The sequence below is a fragment of the Lampris incognitus genome, chromosome 3, assembly GCF_029633865.1.
Source record: "Lampris incognitus isolate fLamInc1 chromosome 3, fLamInc1.hap2, whole genome shotgun sequence".
In the NCBI taxonomy this organism is placed as follows: domain Eukaryota; kingdom Metazoa; phylum Chordata; class Actinopteri; order Lampriformes; family Lampridae; genus Lampris; species Lampris incognitus.
The window spans coordinates 108,973,997-108,989,433 of NC_079213.1; the positions used below are offsets into that span (position 1 = coordinate 108,973,997).

The 15,437-nt window shown below is 46.7% G+C and overlaps 1 protein-coding gene across 1 annotated transcript in view; it reads right to left on the bottom strand.

Annotated features, from left to right (window-relative positions):
* The window catches only part of brinp3a.2 (bone morphogenetic protein/retinoic acid inducible neural-specific 3a, tandem duplicate 2), an 85,730-nt gene that overhangs the window by 27,309 nt on the left and 42,984 nt on the right, over window positions 1–15,437 (bottom strand). The window contains exons 4-6 of the mRNA XM_056277336.1: window positions 12,772–12,877; window positions 11,761–11,997; window positions 9,781–10,003 (exon numbers count right to left, since the gene is read on the bottom strand). Of these exons, the coding sequence (XP_056133311.1) occupies window positions 9,781–10,003; window positions 11,761–11,997; window positions 12,772–12,877 (566 nt within the window). The remainder of the gene's footprint in view (window positions 1–9,780; window positions 10,004–11,760; window positions 11,998–12,771; window positions 12,878–15,437) is intronic.

Sequence of the window (15,437 nt, forward strand, 5' to 3'; positions counted from 1 at the left end):
GTTTGGAAATGAAGAAAAAACTTCCCCCGAGATTTTTTTTTTCAGTTATTATTAATTTATCTTTCAACCATTGTGGAGTTGGAATCATACACCATTGGTGGAGGGGGGGGGGGAAAGCCTAAATATGACGGTGTAGTGAAATTATGACTTTACAGTGATGGCGTTTAACTGGACTTGTACTGCTGTGGTGTAAGTCTTTACACAACTTTTGTTCTCGAGTTCGACCACTTTAAACCGGACTATAATGATAGAGAAGCCATGTCATAGAGCAAAGGACAAATGACGGCATAGCACGCAGCAAATGCATCTAACAGATGTCAAGAGTCTCGGCATCAGGGATTGTTTGGTTAGATGGGGCTGTAGCAATGTTATAATGGTGGATTTAAACTTTATTGCTTTTCTAAGTGGTCAGCATGCCTGTAGGCGAGCATTGGCAGCTGATGAGTGCATGACGCACGAAACAAGCTTGTACTGCTATGTATTATTTTTTTCCCTCTATATATATATATAGTATATACTATATATGTATATAAAGTGGGCCAATCACTTAATGGCCTCAGACCTTCTCTCCATCCAGAACTAATTGATCGTGTCCACACAGTAGGTGTCTTCGATCTTGTAGAAGGTGACTGGACTGACGACTCTGATGTTCATGAAGCGGAACAGGGGGGCAAGTTTAGTGTGGGTGTTACTGGTCAACAGGATGTTCGTTGCAAGCACGAAGTCACTTGCAAAATCCACAACTTCCAAGATCGGCTGTGAGGACCAACTCCAGACAACATGACCATGAGGACAAACTTAAACAGAAAAAGACATTTATTAACTTCTGGGATGAACAGCTATGAAAACGTCGCTCCGAGAGGTAAATGTGGATAATTTTTGATAAAGCACTTTACACATTCAGGAAACCAATTACAATTGACAAACATAGACAGACAACTACTAATTATGGTAAGGTTGTTAGGCTATGAGAATTAACCATTCAACAGCAAAGGCAGTAAAGCTTTGTTAAACGAGACACTCAGATGGGGGGAGGCTTTGACACAACAGTCCAGTCGATATTGTGTGGCGACTGGAAGGTGAACAAATGTAGCCAGCTCACGTATGTTCTCTTCATAAATGATGGATGCAGGGGAAACAACGATGTCGTCTTCAACCATGATCTTGTGAGGCTCTGTAATAAGAGGCAAATCACCCAATGGAGGCATCTCCTCAGCGGGTGGTCCAAGGTTCTCAGGGAGTTCAGTGATGGACAGATTGTCAATCTCTGGCCTTGTGTCCATAGCGGCTCCCAAACTGTACGACCGGTCTCGTAGCCCTTTCGCCCCTGACGCGTCAAGTGTAGTCTCTCAATCACATCTTGGTCAAGCTGTTCGACACCGTCCTCGTGGAATTGTCCCTCCCTGCAAACACATTAGATGACAATATAAGGTATCAACGCTGTGAAACAAGAAATTGCAGCGTTGCACGTGATCGGCAAGAAAAAAGCAAAGTTACACAGGTTCAGAGAGACGGCGCTTATCAATACCCCTTACCGATCAGAATCTGAAACCTCGCCAACACTTGACAAATCAGGAGGCATGACTCTCAAAGCGAGCAGTCTTCGACGGTGTTGATTCAAAAGGGCCCTTTTCGTAGCTGAAAAAAAAAGGAAAACGGTTCACGTCATTACCAGTTTCATCTGGGTTTCATCTCTAGCCCAAGAACTTCTTTCCATATCAGAACCGAAGAGGTGACAAATTTGGCCACAGTGACTATAAGGCTCAGTTATGCCACCCCGATGCTATCTGTGGCATAGCGCAGCTTGGGTCAAAATACGCCATCAGCCCAGATGAGCTTGGAGTTGACTACCATCAGGGGCGGATCTACGGGGTGGCAAGGGGTGGCAGTTGCCACCTCTGGGACACAGTCTTGCCACCCCATTTAGAAATCAGATAATATGTTTTTAAAGTATATTTTATGTACATGCATGGTGAAGGTGAATGAGACCCCGCACCAAACTCATCTCAAACAGAAGTCGCCGATTTAGAATCCCCCCTCCCCCTCACAGGGGCGGATCTACAGGGTGGCAAAGGGGTGGCAGCTGCCACCTCTGGGACACAGTCTTGCCACCCCAGGAAAAAATCTCTAGATCCACCACTGACTACCATCCATTGTCTAACTGTATTTTGTCATGGCCAATAATACACAGCAAAATCAAAAGTGTCTAATACTAGTGCCATCTTCTCCACTAGCTTACTTAGAGCATGTGGGCATAAAATAGAAAAACCCACGGCTAGCTAAGCTTAGCTACATTTTCATCATGGCCTATTCAGCTGTACCGTCTCAAAAATATATTCCAACACGGCTCTGATCTGCTAGATAGCTTAGTGGCAGCAGTTGGACGTAATTATAATAGAACAAACAGGCGACAATGGTTGGTAGGCCACGCCCACCTCATTTTTGGCTGACTGCATGTTTTGACCCAAGCTATCGGTACCAGGCGTGGGTTGACCCTGCAGCTAGCCCGAGAATAGCCTTTAGAATAATGTTAGACCAACGAACTGGCTAGCATAACTACAGGCTACGACGAGGCTTGCGAAATCAGTACACGAACGTGCAAAGTAATGCATGCTCATTTACAACCCGAGTATGGCAAGCCCTGTTAACATTCATTCACTGACTTACGTCAGTGGGGGGTTGGGCTAGCTAATAAATCTTAAAAACGCTTGCCATAGTTTTGACTAGGCGAAATGACGTTTGAGATATCTGTAATTACGCCAGTGGGAGGCGGGACTAGTGTAAACCACTAATAAGACACGTTAGCCCCTAGCTAGCGGGTCTGACCCTTTAGCCGAGCGGTTAGTGACGTCGCCTTGTGGGGCAGTACACCCCGTATCGAATCCCGCACCGGGCAAGAAAATAACCGGTTACATTGGTGGCAGCGGTGGGATCCGGAAGTGTGCAGATCCTCAGAAGTCTCTTCGGAGCGCGGGAAGAACAAAGCGCGAGGGCGCGCTTCCGGGAGAGGGTGACGACTGTAAACTAGAACATAACCGGTTACATTAATACTAGAAAATAACCGGTTACATTATGTGGGGGAGGGGCGTCGGCTCTTTGAAGCTTATCCACATGATGGCCGTCTCCTAGCAACGGCGCTCAACTTTGTATCAACCGAACGCTTGTCTCCGCCCTCAATCTGGCCGGAAGGCTGAAGTGCGACATTACACTACGGGGTGGGCCCGGACAGACAGACAACCGGTTATTTTCTAACCGGTTATTTTCTTGCCCGGTGCGGGATTCGATACGGGGTGTACTGCACCACAAGGCGACATCAATAACCGCTCGGCTAAAGGGTCAGACCCGTTAGCTAGGGGCTAACGTGTCTTATTAGTAGTTTACACTAGCTAATAAACGTTAAAAGGGCTTGCCATACCAGAAAGGTTGTATACACGGGAGTCAACAACAAAACAAATCCAGCCCCCACCATTAGCCCACGCTAGCATTGTAAAATCCACTGAATGGCTTCGATATGCCACAGGAAACCAACCAGCGATTGCAACATTTGCAGAATAAATGCATAGCACGGTCACAGCTCTATCATGTCTACTCTTGCAGGTCACTAATGAATAAGGCATTAACATTATGTACACATCAAGTTACTTACGCATCGAGGAGACGAAAAACCAGCTCCGATTTCGTAGGGCTCTTCACCTCGGCAAAACCAGACCAACGCCGACTCCGGTCTTATCTCAGTTGGAGGCCATTTTAGCCGAAGAATGGGGCTTCTTCAGGGACGGAAAGCGGGTTTCCGTTGAGTATTTCGAAGAACACTCCACGATCTCGCTTTATTTAGTCTATTTATAAACTTGGGGCGGGCCTACATTTTCAGAGGGAAGGATTCCAACTCACATACTGGGAGTATGATGTCATTATGTGCTCAGGACACCATTGCGCCACTATCTCTTTACATGGAAAATAGTTGTTTGCTGCTATATTCTTCCTCTTCTTCTTCTTCTTCTTCTTTCAGATTGTTCCCTGTTTCTCAGAGGTCGCCACAGCGGATTTTACAGTTTCCATCGGTACCCTGTGAGGGCACAGCACCAATGGCGGCCATTGTTAACCCGGGCCTCGACCGATCCGGTAAGGTCTTGTCAATCCGCATAATGATTTGATGTTCAAAATATTGTAGCGAAGTCGCTACCCCGTCAGAATTGTGCCAATTGTCCTGTTTTACCCATCAGGCACTGCGTGCAGATTGACAGTTGTTATTAAATGTTTTGTAAGTGTTTTACGTGGTTTTATGTGTTTATGTGATTACTATTTGTTGTGGTGTAATTGTAGTTGTCATTCTGTTGTGTTGTGTAACCTTGGAACTGAAGCCCTGAACAACTTTGTTGTTCGAGTAGATGACCTCCATGTGTTGTGTCACATTTCTGTAAGTTCTTGTTTCTGTGTGAGTTCAATAAAGGGGCTGCTGCAAAGTTACCTTTGTCGTTGCTTCTACGTTCGCCACACTGGCGTCAGAAGTGGGATGGTGAGGTCATCGGAAGCGTGTGCGCCCAGTGGCGTGAGGGAGGTAGTGTAACGTGCATGGCTAAGTAGACACGGTGGCCCTTGATTAACGGGTTGGACCCTTTAGTCGACTGGTTAACGTTGTCACTTGCGGAGTTGGAGACAGGGGTTCGCGTCCCGGCTGTGGCAGTTCCCGGCCTGCCCCCAGAATTCGCTACAATATCGTATATAACGTCATTAAACGGACATTGCCCAGCCAGCTTCGTAGTATGAAATCTGTGTCAACACACACACTCGCGCGTGCTGAGTGAGCGTGTCGATGACATTTCTATCGTGCGACTGGCGCGAACCCTTTTTTGTTGTTGTTGAAATTACAAAACATGACAAGATACATTTATACACAAAGACACATAAACAGATACAATTAAAACACTTGCCAGGGGGAGGGAACGCATATTGTAACGACCACGGATGAATAGGCTCGGTAGCCCTTGGCTACACAGACAGTAATATTGTAAAGTAACATTACTTTCAAATAAAAGTAACTAGTAATATATAATGCATTACATTTTAAAAGTAACTTGCCCAACAATGGTCACCGATCATTTCTAAGCAAGCCTTTAATTTTTAGTCTGAAGACTTAAATCTTCAGAAAAGTTTCGTTTTCGTCCATTATTCCGAAGAATGAAAGTGTTCAGAACGCTTATTCAAGTTTTTAGCATTTAATATGCAGACATATTTCATTTGAATGGCTCACACATAGGCTACCACTGTGCTTAGAGGGATACGCCAAAACACGATTCTACCTCATTTTCATTCTCTTTTGGAACCAATAAACTCCCCCAGACAGTTTTAGAACCGTTTATTGTTTCTAAAGACTGAAGAGTAAATTGGAGCGTACATAAGAGTGATTCGTTGTTAGCAGAAAGTTCGCATGTAGAAAAACGATTCTAAAAAAATGAGTTTACTGGCTCCAAACAGGAACGAAAACGAGGTAGAACCATCTTCTGGGTGGAATATTCCCTTGAATTAGGGCAAAAAATATTCAGCTGTTACTGACGGTCGATACTTCACATTCCTTAGTTGTGCATGGTTTAACTGTACAGCAGGTGAGCTTGTACTGAAGCTTCAGCACAGCGGCACTATGTTTGGTTGTAAATCCTTCATCGCTGGGGTGACATGGTACTGTTTCTGCCTCTCTTGGGGATTTTTTACACTTGGCTTTGTAATAAAACCAGAACCAAATCTGGAATTAATACGATGGGGTTTAACTGCGGCAACACTTGATCAGTCCATACAGGCAAGAACCTCCAGGGCAAGAATATGGGGCAAGAACATGTCATTGGCTGTTTAAGACATTTAGAGTTTAGTTGATTATATTAGTGATTTATGACACTTGCGGGATCTCACTGCGGTTTTGAAAGCTGAAGGTTTTCACCTTCCCGCAAACATAGAAACAAAATCGGGAAATTATGTATTGTAACGTGCATGGATAAGTAGACCCGTTGGTCCTTGACTAACGGGTCGGACCCTTTAGTCGACTGGTTAACGTTGTCGCTTGCGGTGCAGGAGATAGGGGTTCGCGTCCCGGCTGTGGCGGTTCCCGGGCTGCCCCCCGAATTCGCTACATTGGTGTCAGAAGCGGGATGGAGCGACCGGACGTGTAGGCGCCCTGAGGCGTGAAGGAGCTGATATGCTTAAGCGCGGGGACGCGCTTCCCGAAGGGGGGGGTAGTGGAACGTGCATGGATAAGTAGACACGTTGGTCCTTGACTAACGGGTCGGACCCTTTAGTCGACTGGTTAACGTTGACGCTTGCGGTGCAGGAGATAGGGGTTCGCGTCCCGGCTGTGGCGACGGCATCTCGGACTGCCCCCCGAATTCGCTACATTGGTGTCAGAAGTGGGATGGAGCGACCGGAAGCGTAGGCGCCTTGAGGCGTGAGGGAGCTGATATGCTTAAGCGCGGGGTAGTAGTGGAACGTGCATGGATAAGTAGACACGTTGGTCCTTGACTAACGGGTCGGGCCCTTTAGTCGACTGGTTAACGTTGTCGCTTGCGGTGCAGGAAATAGGGGTTCGCGTCCCGGCTGTGGCGGTTCCCGGGCTGCCCCCCCGAATTCGCTACAGTGTTACGTTTGTGGGAAACGTACTGCGCTAGTGGGATTATTACAGTAAAAGCTGCAGATTTGTATTATGTCTGTGGTTTACTGCATTAGTGGGGATGTTGTCAAGTCTGCGGGTCCGACGCGATTCAAGGGAAAGACGTCTGTGACGCGCCTCAGATGAAACGAGACGAGGCCCTTGTATGAGATTGGCTTTTCTAATGAAAGGAGCTGAACCCAAAACAAAATTAGAACCGAAATATGCACAATTACGCCTAATGGCGGAAGTGTTAGCAGAAAGATCTGCCGTGCAGCGTAGTCATTATCCGCCGCACAAAAGCCAGGCTGCACTTGCCTCTGCTGGATTACTGGCTCATGATTGTCAGAGCAAAGTAAAGGTAGCTGCAGGAAGCAAAATCAATCACACATCCCTCATCTGTCTGAAGTGCCATGAACAGGATGTTAGGGATGCGGGGTGTGTGTGTGCGTGTGTGCGTGTGTGTGCGTGTGTGCGTGCGCGCGCTTTCAAGAGCCTCTGCATCACTCCCAGGCATACCGACAAACACTCAACTCGCCATCTTTTTCCGGTGAACATACAGATTTCTATGATGTGCAGAACAGCGCTTCACGTCAGAGCAGCAGTAGATAAACACTGCCTGGGACGGCCGAGACCCTCCGCTCCCCTTCTCCTGGCGAGTGGGTGGGCTTATCAGTGGCGCAGATCAGTGATTAATGTGGACTCGGGCTGTGAGGAGGAGACTAAGGAAGTCTGTGTGTGTGTGTGAGCGAGATAGATAGAGGAAGACAGCCAACAGCCATTGAACAGGGCGCACAATATGATGAACCCCTGGCGGCCAACGCGCACAGCTCTGGTTGATAAATGCACACTTCTGATTATTTCTGGTCAGCAGAAAGAGAAGGGAGAAGAGGGGGGGGGCGGGGTTAACGCCATACCGGTAGCGGTGATGAGATTTAACTCTTCATGCGAAATAACCCTGAAGACGGCATAATAACACATTCAACAACTCATTTTTGCAAAGGACAACATAACCTTTTCTGTAGTTTTATCCATAATCAGTCTCCACTGGTAGCAAAGGAGGGTGGGGGGGGGGTTCACATTTTGATGGTTCGATCTGATTGGCTGGAGGTAAATGGACGTGTCTGATTACCAGAGGTGGGAAAAACCCGGTCCAGAAAGTAAAAACCCTAACTGTGTCTTTACTCCACCCATGTACTAAACCATCAGATTGCACTGACTAGTTTCCCAACTTAGCTGGTTTAATACATGGATGGAGTAAAGACACGGTTAGGGTTTTTACTTTCTGGACCGGGTTTTTCCCACCTCTGCTAATTACGTCACGAGTATTACAAAAGAAAAAGGGGGCTCCGTCTTACAGGGTGGCATCAAGCACAACACACGTGTCTTTCCGGACCGACTCGTTGTTCCGCCCAGCTCCCGCGTTGTTCACACAGCGAGGGAACTCGCGCCCACCCGCGCGCCGCGCTGGTTTTGAAACGAGGCGCGCGGTCAGGAGCGTCGTTATCGCGAGGCGGCGCAACCGACCGACCAAAAAACCTGGTCTACGCTCAACGGTGCAGTATTTCCCCACTGTTTAAAGCAGGGGTCCCCAATAGGCGGCCCGCGGGCCACGTCCGGCCCGTGACGGTTTGATTTATGGTCCGCGAGAATTTTTGGAGAAATGCCAGAAGGAAGATTTCTTTTTTATTTCCCTACCAAAAATAAAATAAAATAATTAATTTCTTAGTAAAAGTAAGACTAGTAATATATCGAAAAATAGATGAAAAATCTCTGTTTAAATTATAATACCTGCAACGTATCGACACCGAAACCAACTAACGAGCAACATGCTGCTGGAGGTTGAGTGGCCCGTGGTTTTAAAAGTGGCCCTAAAAGTGGCCCGCTATGAGAAGTAATCGGGGACCCCTGGTTTAAAGGGTGCATTTTTCAGACAGCAGTGTGCACCTACGAAGGCAGGCGCACAACGCGCGAAACTGAAAAAACAAAAACACGTCACGTGATATAATTGCAATCCAACCACGGTGCACGCACACGTGGGTTTTAAAGGGGACGGCATATGACGCCGATTGGTTTATGTCATGCTCCGCCCAAAACACACCTATGATTCATTTAGTGCGACCCTGTGCCAGAGGCGTGACCACGGGTGGGCCTGGCCTGTCACAGGCCCACCCATTTCAAGCCCAGGCCCACCCAATCACGCTGGCTTACAAGCACGTAGGCCGGCCCCTTTTACGTACGTAGAACTGCAAAATGTGAGCGCGCGTACCGTCACGCTCTGTGTTTTCCACTGCTGCTAACTAGCCAATAGCCAACAGTTAGCCATAACTTATGGGATGGCGAAACAAAGTTCAATCTTCCGCTTTTTTAAAAAGCCACGGATGGAGGAGGAGGAAAGCACACCTGCTACAGCACCGACTGAGCCGCCCAGTGAGAGTGAGATACCGCCGGAGAGGAGGCAGAGGAGGCTACAGCTTCTCCGTTGCAGGCAGCTTCTCCTCCTCCCCCCCTCTGACGACGGTGAGGCGATTCCCTTGACCAGGGGTCCCCAATAGGCGGCCCGCGGGCCACGTCCGGCCCGCGACGGGTTGATTTATGGTCCGCGAGAATTTTTGGAGAAATGTCAGAAGGAAGATTTTTTTTTCTTTCCCTACCAAAAAAAAAAATTTTCTTAGTAAAAGTAATCACTAGTAATATATTGAAAAATAGATGAAAAATCTCTGTTTAAATTATAATACCTGCAACGTATCGACACCGAAACAAGCTAACGAACAACATGCTGCTGGAGGTTGAGTGGCCCGTGGGTTTAAAAGTGGCCCTAAAAGTGGCCCGCTATGAAAAGTAACTGGGGACCCCTGCCCTTGACCATGCCACCGCCAGATTTGTCTGATGTGGATGAGCCACCCTCGCAGCCTCAATTAGTGTTCCCCGCAACAGCTGTAATGTGTTCGAATTTGCGTCTTGTTTGAAGGATTATTGCTGGAAAATTTTGGTCCACCCATTTTCACTCAGGCCCACCTGAAAAAATATTCCTGGTTACGCCACTGCCCTGTGCGCTATGAGTAATAGCTAAGGACAGCGGTGTCCGCGTCCCAGTGCTGGTCTGGCCTTTGGTGCGGGTGTAAACTCGGGCGGTGCAGGCTCACCGTTCCCTCGGCAGGCGGATGTGGGGCTGTCTCTGGCACCGCTTGCTGAGGCTGAAGAGCTTGAAGACGACCCGCTGGGCCCTCCTGAAGAGCGCGCGCATGCTGCCCTCCAGCTGCTCGTAGCGCCACTGGAACAGGCTGTCCAGCGACCACAGGTGCTGAATGGTGGACACGTTCACGAAGAAGGTCTGGGGCAGCCTGGCGAAGAAGGTCTTGAACTCATCTGTTGCAACAGTGACACACACACACACACACACACACACACACACACACACACACACACACACACACACACACACACACACAAACCGATGCCGTTACCACGCCTGCTGCAGCGCCCCCAGCGTCAGCACCGACTCCCGCGGCCACAGCCACGACTACTAAACTCATCAAGGGAGGTGCTGGGTCGCTGCCCCACCCCCCTCCGCCGATCCGGGGAGGGCTGCAGACTACCGCGTGCCTCCTCCGACACGTGGGGGCAGTCGCCGGCCGCTTCTTTTCTCCCCCACGGTCCAAAGACACGTGGGTCAGGTGAGCCGGAAATGCTGAAACCGTCCCTAGGCGCCAGCATCCCCGCGAACCTAAGTAGGATAAGCGGCTTGGATAACGGATGTGGACGCTTTCTCTTTTATGAGCCAACGTGACTCTTGTTTGCGGTTTTTACGTCTTCTGTCTACCAGATTAGATAAGGCCAGAGGGGTTTTGGCGTCGCTGTCGACGCCACGCGTAAACGCAGCGCATCAGGGCTTTAACGCGAACACAGCAAAGTGCTGCGCGCGCGGCCGCGTTCCACTTGCTGGCGCGAGGCGAGCGGAGTTAGCGCAGTGACACACCGCCTGAAAGTTACTGAATATATATTCTGTGTTGTTACATATATCTGAAAGTTACTGAATACATATTCTGTTTTGTTACATATATCTGAAAGTTACTGAATACATATTCTGTTTTGTTACATATATCTGAAAGTTACTGAATACATATTCTGTGTTGTTACATATATCTGAAAGTTACTGCATAAGAATTCTGTTTTGTTAACTATATCTAAGTTACAACTGAAAGCTCTTATTTTTGCCCCAAAGAGTGAATAAATGCTATAATGCAATTTAAAATGCAGTTTCTACTGTTTCTACCAAATTGCAACCCCCCTCCCCCAAGATCAGGTGGAGGGGTCCTCAGGGTAGATCAAAAATACGCAGGGGGTCCAGGACCCCAAAAAGGTGGAGAACCACTGCTCTAAGACGCCGTGGTTAATCCCCGTCTCCGTGGCTATGCCCGTTTCTGGCATCTCGCTCTGCTGACGGAGCAGAATGCTGCTGGGAGTCTTCCACATCCCTCGCTGGGGGGGGGGGGGGACGGGATTAGGAGTCCTTTATTCCGGGCACGCGCGCGCCCTCGCTTTTCACCCAGCTATTAAAACATAAACTTTGAAAGTAATTGCACTTAGGGATATTTCAGCTAAATACCAGCAGGAGACAGAGAGAGAGAGAGAAACATCCATTTTGATTTCACCTGAGTAATAATAGCAGGCGGGGTGACCGATCATGGCTGTAATGACTAAACGTTACGCTAAGTGCTTCCATTCCGACTATTTTACCGTAATGATGGGAAAAGACGGACCGGCAGTAAACGGGTTTTATAGCGGATTAATCGGCGGCAGACATATTGTAAACTACCTGAGCCGAAAGATGTTGATTTTTTTTTTTTTTAATCTGGTCCTGCCAGGGTCTCGGTTTGCTCTTCGCAGACAGGTGGCGTGCCAGAGCCGCGGGATCCGCCATCGCCCGTTAGAGTTTGCAAGCCTCCGCTGGTAAATCACAGCGCAGGGAGGCGCACCCAGTTACTTCCTCACCCCCATTTAACTTAAGCACACAATAAAAAAAATTTTTTTTTTTAATCTATTCTCAACTCTTCTCATATGAACGGCTAGTCTTCCGAATCCGGATCTAACACCGACAAAGTAAAGCAGGGATCCTTCCTTACCCGACTCCTCGAACTCCTTGTAGAGCATGCCCCATGTCTCGGAGATCCTCTGCAAGCTCTCCTCCATGGCGTGTATGTCCATATAGGGGCAGTTGCACTCCGGGAACTTGACGTCACACTTGCACCAGCAGTCGTTTCTCCTGCAGACGAACTGCCCCTCTCCATTACAGGCTATGTAACTGAGAGCAGCCTGCACGAAACTCTCTCTCAGGTAGTCCGGAAGGATGACCTGCAAACCTGCAAAACCCGAGCTGGATTTAGCGCCATAATCACACCGTGAACTTACAGAGTGATGGGGGGGGAAGGGCATAATAGTAGTACATAACTTACTGAATAAAATCTAGAATTCATTTTTAGCTAGTCCACAGCACAGGAAATCTTTTTCTTTTCTTTTTTTAATCAGGAAGAAGAGGCTCGGATTGCCCGGAAGTTCAAACAAGTGTGATGGATGCGTTCATCGGTAGGGATCACAGCAAGTTGAATCAGCTCCTCTGGACATAACGTTTATCGGGAGACACGTTTCATCGCTCATCTAAATTACTTCTTCGGTCTTGAGACGTTGAGAATTTCCCCCATAAAATTGCCATCTGAATAAAGGCTTTTACATTATTTATTTGTTTGCCAGAAGAGTGCCTCGGACCTGCTTTCTTTTAGGAACTTTCTTTTATTTTCATGCTGATCCCAAACAGTGATGCCTACTTCTCGAAGCACTGCTTACTTGAGGCAGTGGTTCTCAACCCAGTCCTCAAGGAACCCCCCCCCCCACCTATCCTGCAGATTTGCATTGTAACCCTGCATAGGTAGCCCTGCTTGTACTTACTCGACCAATCATCTCGCAGCACTTAATTATGCAAGGTGTGCAACATTGACATAATTCATTGCTGATTGGTTGAATAACTACAAACAGGGTTGCAAAGAAAATCTGCAGGATAGGGTCGAGGACGGGGTTGAGAAACACTGCTTTAACGCAATATGGGATGGTGAAAAAGAGACAAAAAGAACATGACAAACCTTGCAGCTGGACTTTATTTTCAGGGCTCTGAACCAGCACAGAGCTAACAGAGTCAAGGTTGTCATAGTTACTGCATCCAAGAGGGCCCGTTCGGGTCTCTGTCACCTGGGCAACAGAAATATAAGACCTCATTTATATAGTCACGTCAGCATCCCGTTTTTTTTTTTAAAGCCCATATCAAGTGCAAGATCGGTTATGCAGGGTCGAGATAGAGTGTTGGTAAGATTCAACGAGGCATTTTGGGTTTCAAGAAATCCCAGCGTGGTTATCTCGGTAAAACAAACAAGTAACACATTTTTCTCTGCATTGTATGGGGGACAAAAAAAATGCTCCTTAAAGTTGTAGAACTGTAGGGAGGGGACTTCCATTTGATATATGCTATTGGTCCCTGAAGGGAAACTCCTCTCTGCATTGCGTGTAACCCACCCTAGCTGTGCAGCGCTGCAGCCGCCCTAACCCTAACCCTAACCCTAACCCTAACTCCAGCCCGTCTCGCCTTGCCTCGGTCAGCGGCGCAGACAGGAGTATTAACCCCAACATGCGTGTCCTCTGTTGCCGCACTCGTTTCTTTGGGAGGGATGCTTTAAACCAGTGTTTCTCAACCGGGGGTCCGCGGACCCCTAGTGGTCCGTGGTGTAATTGCAAGGGGTCCGTGAAAATAAAATATCTTTAAAAAAGATCCTATGACATTTATAGAAATAGGATTATTTTACTCAGATGTGACTGAGACCTTTATCTACCTAAACTATAAAGGGTAACAGGACTTTTTTCTCTAATTACATCTGTTTCACAAGTGTAATTTATTGTGTTTTAATAAGAGATCTCTCTCCCGTTTGCATTGTTAAAAGTTACTGCATAAAAATTCTGTTGTTACATATATCTGAAAGTTACTGAATACATATTCTGTTTTGTTACATATATCTGAAAGTTACTGAATACATATTCTGTTTTGTTACATATATCTGAAAGTTACTGAATACATATTCTGTTTTGTTACATATATCTGAAAGTTACTGCATAAGAATTCTGTTTTGTTACACATATCTGAAAGTTACTGGATAAGAATTCTGTTTTGTTACATATATCTGAAAGTTACTGAATACATATTCTGTTTTGTTACATATATCTGAAAGTTACTGAATACATATTCTGTTTTGTTACATATATCTGAAAGTTACTGAATACATATTCTGTTTTGTTACATATATCTGAAAGTTACTGAATACATATTCTGTGTTGTTACATATATCTGAAAGTTACTGAATACATATTCTGTTTTGTTACATATATCTGAAAGTTACTGAATACATATTCTGTGTTGTTACATATATCTGAAAGTTACTGAATACATATTCTGTTTTGTTACATATATCTGAAAGTTACTGAATACATACTGTTTTGTTACATATATCTGAAAGTTACTGAATACATATTCTGTGTTGTTACATATATCTGAAAGTTACTGCATAAGAATTCTGTTTTGTTAACTATATCTAAGTTACAACTGAAAGCTCTTATGTTTGCCCCAAAGAGTGAATAAATGCTATAATGCAATTTAAAATTCAGCTTCTACTGTTTCTATCAAATTGCAACCCCCCCTCCCCCAAGATCAGGTGGAGGGGTCCTCAGGGTAGATCAAAAATACGCAGGGGGGGGGGGTCCAGGACCCCAAAAAGGTTGAGAACCACTGCTTTAAACAATGTTCTGCAGAGATGATAATGCCCACCCTCGCTGCTAGCTTAAGTTAATTATTTGCGAGAGGTTCAGTCTTCTCTGGTGACATCTTAAGCGCCGGAGATAGATGGCTATTGGCAAGCCATTTCCTTTCCCCTTGAAAGAGCAAGAGCATTAAAGGAGGCGTCCAACACTGTACACCAGCTCTCTTTTCGTGCAGTCGCTCACCGAAGACATTTCCATTGACCTTTGGTGCAAAAGCAGCTCCAGCAAAGCATCCTTTCTCACTTCATTTGCAATAAGTGCTCCCCCTCCTTTTCATTTGCGCTGCGACATGGCGGAGAGCCCCTAACTGAGTCCCATTTTTCTTTTGCCGTTGCAGGATACCATATTCCGCTCTGCTCAGGCTTGTCAGAGGACAGATGCTGCGAGGTGACGGATGGACGAGGCAAGACAATAGGGGTCAGTCGATCAGTAACACAATCATAAAGGGCTGAGGGGCTCGGATGCTCATATGAGGCAAGCGCTGCCGGCAAGAGAAAACTCCTCAATCAACCTCCAAATTCACGCGGAAGGGATTTTATGAGGAGAGAGAAATGAACGAAGGTGGTCTATTAATGGGAAAAGGAAAACTAAGCTCATTTCAGTACAATTCTTTTACTATAATATTTACATTGCACACTTTATATATATATATATATATATATATATATATATATATATATATATATATATATATATTGTAGCGAATTCGGGGGACAATACAACCACAGGAACTGCCGCGGCCGGGACGCGAACCCGTATCGCCCGCACCGCAGGAGGCATCGCTAACCGCTAGACTAAAGGGTCAGACCCGTCAGCCAGCGGCCAGCGTGTCTTCTTCTTATCCACGCACGTGCTGTGTGGCCATTACGGGGGGCTAACGCTTCTTTATGTTTCCAATCCTGTCACTCGATCGATTGCTCATCACAGAGCGAGCGATAACCGCCCA